Source organism: Cricetulus griseus, chromosome 3 (genome assembly GCF_003668045.3).
Source record: "Cricetulus griseus strain 17A/GY chromosome 3, alternate assembly CriGri-PICRH-1.0, whole genome shotgun sequence".
Classification (NCBI taxonomy): domain Eukaryota; kingdom Metazoa; phylum Chordata; class Mammalia; order Rodentia; family Cricetidae; genus Cricetulus; species Cricetulus griseus.
Genome location: NC_048596.1, coordinates 101064570 through 101071992, shown reverse-complemented (window position 1 = coordinate 101071992; position 7423 = coordinate 101064570). Strand labels below are relative to the sequence as shown.

Here is a 7423-nt window from a genome sequence, read left to right as displayed (position 1 = left end):
TCTTAGTTAAGGTTTCTGTTGCTGTGAAGAGACACTATGACCATGGCAACTCTTATGAGGGAAAACATTTCATTGGGGTGGCTTACAGTTCAGAGGTTTAGTCCATTATCATCATGGGAGGAAGCATGGCAGCATGAAGGTATACGTGGTGCTGGAGAAGGAGCTGAGAGTTTTTATACCTTAACTCAAAGGCAACAGGAAGTGGTCTGAGACACTGGGCATGGCTTGAGCATATGAGACCTCAAAACCCTCCTCCACAGTGACATACTTCCTCCAACAAGGCCACACACCCTAAGTACCACTCCCTATATACTTATGGGGGCCAATTACATTCCCCATCTCTCTTTCCTAGAGAATCCTGTCCTGTTCTACCCACATGCCCCTACTAATGCCAGCTTCTTGCCACCCTTGCTCTCCCTAGGTGAACAAGGAAGCCTTGTGCCAGGGCCTTGGTCTCCTTCAGGTCCCTTCAGTGCTCTCATTGGACATCCGGGCTCTCTACTTGTCTGGGAACAGGCTGCAGAGCATCCTGGCCTCTCCCTTGCGCTTTTATGCAGCTCTTCGTCACCTGGACTTAAGTGTCAATGAGATAAGCTTCCTCCAGCCAGGAGTCTTCCAGGCCCTGCCCCACCTGGAACACCTCAACCTAGCCCACAACCGGCTCGCCATGGGCATGGCACTGAACAGTGGAGGTTTAGGCCGCCTGCCCCTTGTGACCTCCCTGGACCTGTCTGGGAACAGCCTATATGGTAGCCTGGTGGAGCAGCTGTTGGGTGAGGCCCCGAGCCTGCACACCCTTTCACTGGCAGAGAACAGCCTCACTCGCCTGGCACGCCACACCTTCTGGGGCATGCCAGCCCTAGAGCAGTTGGACCTCCACAGCAACATCCTGATGGACATTGAGGATGGCGCCTTCGAGGCCCTGCCCCAGCTGACCCACCTCAATCTCTCCAGGAACTCCCTTACCTGCATCTCGGACTTCAGCCTCCAGCAGCTGCAGGTACTTGACCTGAGCTGCAACAGCATTGAGGCCTTCCAGACGGCCCCGGAACCCCAAGCCCAGTTCCAGCTGACATGGCTAGACCTAAGGGAGAACAAGCTGCTCCAATTCCCGGACCTAGCCGCATTCCCAAGACTCATCTACCTGAACATATCCAACAACCTCATTCAGCTCCCTGCAGGGTTGCCCCAGGACAGTGAGGACCTCCATGCACCCTCTGAGGGCTGGTCAGCCTCTCTACTGTCCAACCCCAACCGGAATGCCAGCGCCAATCCCCTCTCCCAGCTCCTGAACCTGGATTTGAGTTACAATGAGATTGAGCTGGTCCCTGCCAGCTTTCTGGAACATCTGACCTCCCTGCGCTTCCTCAACCTCAGCAGAAACTGCCTGCGATCCTTTGAGGCCCGACATGTGGGCTCCCTGCCCTGCCTAGTGCTTTTGGACTTGAGCCACAATGTGCTGGAAGCATTGGAACTGGGCACCAAAGTCCTGGGGTCCCTGAAGACATTGCTTCTGCAGGACAATGCCCTGCAAGAACTGCCACCCTATACCTTTGCCAGCCTGGCCAGCCTGCAGAGGCTCAACCTACGGGGAAACCAGGTCAGTCCCTGTGGAGGACGAGTAGAACCAGGTCCCCCAGGCTGTGTGGACTTCTCTGGGATCCCCACCCTTCATGTTCTGAACATGGCAGGGAACTCAATGGAGATGCTCAGGGCAGGCAGCTTTCTCCACACCCCACTTACGGAGCTGGACCTCTCTGACAATCCTGGTTTGGATGTGGCCACAGGAGCCTTGGTGGGCCTGGAGGCATCCTTGGAGGTACTGAAACTTCAAGGCAATGGACTGACTGTCTTGAAGGTGGACTTGCCATGCTTCCGCCGTCTCAAGCTCCTTAACCTTTCTGAGAACCGCCTCAGCCACCTGCCTGCCTGGACACAGGCTGTATCCCTGGAGGTGCTGGATCTGCGGAACAACAGCTTCAGCCTCTTGCCAGGCAATGCCATGGGTGGCCTGGAGACCAGCCTCCGGCGCCTGTATTTGCAGGGCAACCCACTCAGCTGCTGCGGCAACGGCTGGCTGGCAGCTCAGTTACACCAGGGCCGAGTGGACGTGGATGCTACTCAGGACCTAGTCTGCCGCTTCAGCTCCCAAGAGGAGGTGTCCCTGAGCCACGTGCGTCCAGAGGATTGTGAGAAGGGGGGGCTCAAGGACATCAACCTCATCCTCATCCTCACCTTCACAGTGGCCTCTGCCATCATCCTCACCACACTGGCCACCTGCTGCTTCCTCCGCAGGCAGAAGTTCAGCCAACAATACAAAGCCTAGGAGATCCTCTTCCCACTCAGTGTGGAAGCCAGAGGGGCAGAGAAGCTGAGGTCTGACTCAGGTTACACAGTGACCAGGGCCTCAGCTTCCTGCATCCTGCAACATGGACAGGTAGTTGCTTCCTAGGTTGCAGATGTGGTCCAGCTGTGGAGCCCAAGGTGGTGCAGTTTTCAGAGGATACCAACAGGTCTCCACTGAGCATCCCTTTCAGGCCTTACCTTTCTCTGGGCACTAGTGAATGAAGCACGTGCCTATCCTCCGAGACCGTGACCATGAAGTGTGATGGGACTGAGGTGGGGGAGGCCCTGGGCCCCCAGACCTGCAGTCCCCAGCTGGTCATGGAAGAGTCAACCCTGGCTGGCTGTGTTTGTGCAAGAGAGAGCAGAGCCCAAGAGATGATTTGTCTAAACCGTTTCCACACAGAGCTCTGTCACATCTGCTGATAATGACTCTCAGCCTCTCTGGAAATGAAGAACTTGTGACCGGAAGAGAGAGCCAGAACCTCCCCCAAAGGCCTTGAATCTGGGCTCCTAGGCCAGATTCTCAAGTTCCAGCTGAACCAGCTTAAAGTGTGGTCACCTGGACTTCCAGCCAGGCCCAGGGTGGTCTGTGTCCTGCCCTGGACAGGCCCTTCACCCCAGTGTACTCTCCTGTTACACACAATGACCCCAGTGCTGCCTGGATTCCCAGTCCCCAGCTCAGGCCTCCTTCCATCCCAGCCCCGCCCTGGCTTTTGAGCCAAGATGGAGAGCCTCGGCTATCTGGTTCTGTTTTGCACTCAGCTTAGCAGCTGCAGAGGCAAATCCAAGCCAACTCTCAGAGGTTTCTATGTTATCTGCATTATACACAAGAAGAAAACAAGGTTCCTTTAAGAGCCTCATGGCTGAGAGAGATGCCAAAGCCAAAGATGAATCAAACCCATGTCCTCTGATGTACAGGACCTAAACCTTGCCAGTGGGTGCAGTGCCTGCAGGCTGTCAAGTGGACAAGAAGCAGCCCTATCCTAACCAGGATCGGTTCCCTCCTCTCAGGCACCCACAGACCCTGTGCTTCTCTGCCTCAGTGCACCTCGTTCATTTGCAGACCAGTATGAACTCTCCCTTTCTCACCTTGCTCCCTCACTGTCATTCTTCACCCATTAAGCAAGCATAGTTTGGAGTTTGACATTATTGAATGTAATCTCTCCATTGAACAGATAAGGAAAACAAAGTTTAGTGCTTGCTCAGAGTCACACAAGTCAATGGCAGAAACTGTAGGAGAAAAGGTAGAAAAGCAGCTGGACTGTTGCATAGTGGGAGAGCATTTGCCTTGCACTCTCAAGACCCTGAGCTAAGTGCCCAGCAGCGTCACCTGTGTGGTTTCTTACTCTCGGCAGTCGCAGCACAAGACAGTACCAGCTATCGTGCCTATCCTCACCAGGCGTGGAAAGTAATAAGGAAGACCCTCTCAGACTCTCCACTCATTCTCTAGACCTGTGGGTACAGGGAGAAAAGGGAGCCCTGGGCCCAAACACAGAACCTGCTCCATCAGCTTTCCTCTGCCTGACCCATAGTCTGCCAGGGCACTCAGTAATGTACAAGAAGATGAAAACACCATTCTCTCTGGCCCATTTTACAGATGAGGAAACTGGGTCCCAGAGAAAGTTAAAGTCTCAGAGAACCAATGGGCAAATCCAGGGCTAGAACCCTCACCAGGGCAGCTAGTGGGGTCTAGGTGCTACTGCACACAGCACTCTTTCTCGGCCTGGAGGCCATAATATGGCCCCTGTGCCTGAGCTCTGAAAACACTATATCATGCTGCTGCCACCTCCCACGACTGGCCACTGCCAGGCCCTGGGATCAGCTCTTTGTATAACTCACATGAATGTATTAAAGTATAATTTTGGAGAAACTGTGGCCTTCCAGCCTGCTTACTTTGGATACCCCATACCATTGCATGACTTGAACCCTGACCTTTTCTTCTCCCATCAGGGGCTTTCATTCCTCATGAGGTACCTCGGGGGACCACTTAGGCAGCTCCACCCTGGGCTTTGGGCCTCAGCCTCCTTTGTAGCACCGTCACACCCACCCTACCTATGCCCTATCCCAATCTCAGAAACCAGTGACTGTGGCCCCTTCCCACCTGCAGTGATGTGTCTGTCCCCTGCCTTTGTTATAACATGGAGGATGGTGGGCACGGAGAAAGGCCTCCCCTCCCCTATCGTAAAGCCAGTGAAAGGGGCTTAGTGAAGGCAGACTTGGACCAGGCCATTGCATGGGCTGGGCTCAGTCCAGGACCTGTGGGCCTCCCCTCCAAAAGGACCCCACCAGGCCCCTGACCCCTTTTCCTGGCAAACAGGGGAGCCTGTTCACCTGGCTGAGACCCCCCAGTGGGGCAGAAATTCCTGTTTTCAGTGAGACGTGGACACAGCTGCCAACTAGGTCATCAGAACATCCGGTTTACTGAGCTTTCAGCCAGTTCTAGGAGAGGGGGGCCCTCATGTGCTGGAGTGTCAACCTCAACTCATCCAGTTCAGTAGACTCTTATGGTGCCACACTCCTCAAGAAACCCTGTTTCACCCCTGCCCCAACACACACACAGCTGCCTCACCATCTCAGTCCACCAGATCCAGGGGCTTGGTCAGCTGCCCACTACAAATACCCCTTTCCTCCAGACAGCCTGCACAGCCCTGAGAGGTAGTGAGCGATCCACTGCTCTGACAGTCCCTCTCTGCTGTCACCCATCATTTGTTGACCATTACTAAGTGCATCCAGCTAAGTCCAAGTTGAGCAGTCAATGGACCTTATTCCTAGTGTTTGAAGAGACTTTTATTGTATCTTTAGATTCTAGAGGTGAAACCTAAATCCAGGTTCATCCCTCTCTGAAGCCAGTGATATTCTTCTGTTTTGTTGTTGTTGTTTGTCTTCTTTTTTGCTATGTTTTACTTATTTGCAAGTGTGTGGGGATCAGAGTACAACTTGTGAGAATCAGTTCTCACCCTCTACCACTGTAAATATCGAGGCTCGACCTCAGATTGTCAGGCATGGCAGCAATGCTTTTATCCACTGAGCTATCTTACCTGTTTCTTGTTCTTTGTGTTTTGAGTCATGGTGTCCTGTGGTCCAGGTTGGCCTTGAATTTACTATGAGGCTAAGAATGACCTTGAGCCCCCCATTATCCTGCCTCCTCTTCCCATGCACTGGGATGACAGGTGTGTTCTATCTACAGTGCCCAGCCATGAGCTGATGACCTGAACTACCGGCAGCCCTTTAGCATCTGACCCTCACAGCTCCAGGCTCTCCCCTCTCTCACCAGGCATGTTCCACCCACCCTGACACAGCCACAAACTCCTGCTATCATTGCCTGTCTGGACCACCTCCTCTGAGGAGATGGCCTGGATTGCTTCCTCCTGCTGCCTGTATCCCCATAGAATCCTCAGGCTCTAGCATTGAGTATATGACTGGTCCACCATCATATCAAGAGTCCTGGGAAAAAAAATTCTTACCCAGAGTCCCCTGTGTGTCCCCTGGGACTGTGAGCTCAGAAAAGATTTCCCGAATTAATGGACCCTGCCCTCCAGGACTTATGAACTCTTGGGTTTAAAACCAGCCTTCAGACAGACCCAGGGGATCCAGAGAGGCAGAGGGCAGCGAGATGTGGACTGTCCAGGGGCTGCAACAGCACTCAAGCGTGCTCTCTGGCTGGCTTTTGCTGTCCTCAGTCTCCCCTCGCCTTGAGGATTCTGTCTTATCTTTGTCCTCCCGTTCTATCTTCTCATCCTGTCTCTCCACCCCACCACCTCTGTCTCCGTAGAAACAGTTGTGCTGAGAACGGGAGGGCTAGAGGGAAGGAGGGAGGCTGAACTGTTTATAGGAACTGGAGTGGCTCCATCCATCAGCTCTGTTTGGAGAACAGACCAAGCATAATAAACAGATCGGCTCCTCCGCAGCTGCGCTTTCCCTGAACTTGGCCCTCCCAACTTTAAGTCTCTCAAGCCAGCTGGTTCTCAGGACCCAGCTCCCACCCTACTCCATTCAGCTCCCACCTCCAACCTCCCATCAGGCTGGCCTGGAAAGAGCTCAGATCTGGGGCCACTCTTGCTCTTTGGGCCACCTTTGCTCTGGAAGTGAGGGCAAATCACATTGTTGTATCTCCATTTCTCCATCTAAATAATGGGCTCATAAACACTCTAATTGCTAACACCTGAGTGCTTAAACATCCCCAAGGTTCTGGGTGCTGGATCTGTGGGAAACCTGGGGACAGTTAGATAAAACCTTGGCTGTGGTAGGAGAGGAGACTCTGGCTGTGGCTCAGGCCAGGAAGCTGTCAGTGGTGAGGGGGTTTTGGGATCTGAGGGTTTGTTTGAAGCTGGTCACAGGCCTCACAGCTGGAGAAATGAGTGGGCTTGGAAGGCATCTGAGTGGCCTATGGGGACAGCAGGATTTCAGCATGAAGCAGAGAGGTGGAAGGGAGAGCCAAGCTCCTGGCTCAACCTGGCTGCAGGAGAGCCAGAGTGCTTCAGCGGTTCATCCCTGAGCTCCCAGGTCCTTCAGCATTACCCAGCATTCTGTAATCTTCTCTTCTCAGCAGCAGAGCTTCCAACTTGCCTGACTCCACTTTTCCAAGTTGAATATGCCTTCCCAGGATTCCATCATGAGTCCATCCCTCCTCCCCTAAAGCCACTTACAAAGTAGAAAACCTACTGACTACCAGCAGCATGTGCTTTCAGAAAGAATTAGAGAACAAATGAAGGATTAATAAAAGTATGAATCAAAGAAAAGGAGACTAAGTGAGCTAATGAATCACTGAAAGCAGCTGGCATGTCTGCAGCCATGAGGATTCCCTAGGCCCTGCTCATTAAAGAAATAATCTCTCTCTCTCTCTCTCTCTCTCTCTCTCTCTCTCTCTCTCTCTCTCTGTCACACACACACACACACACACACACACACACACACACACACACACACACACACGTTAAAAACAATGACAGTGATGAGAGCTTTGACAGGAGAGTCAGGGAGAAAGCTGGGACAGGATAGGACCCAGGGGAACCCTCTCTGAGGACCTGATGGTGGCTGAGACGGAAGAGTTTAGAAGCAGAGAGACCCTGAAAGATCC

The 7423-nt window shown here is 53.1% G+C and overlaps 1 protein-coding gene across 1 annotated transcript; it reads left to right on the top strand.

The window, feature by feature from the left end:
• The first annotated feature begins 427 nt into the window (after positions 1-427).
• LOC100774110 (transforming growth factor beta activator LRRC32) lies at positions 428-4169 on the top strand. The gene has a single exon (XM_035441354.1). It carries the CDS (start codon positions 668-670, stop codon positions 2324-2326), a length of 1659 nt encoding a protein of 552 aa, XP_035297245.1. The 5' UTR covers positions 428-667; the 3' UTR covers positions 2327-4169.
• Positions 4170-7423: the final 3254 nt, after the last annotated feature.

Excerpts from the sequence above, each read along its gene's own strand:
- LOC100774110 (XM_035441354.1), top strand. The coding sequence starts at position 668 with ATGGGCATGGCACTGAACAGTGGAGGTTTAGGCCGCCTGCCCCTTGTG.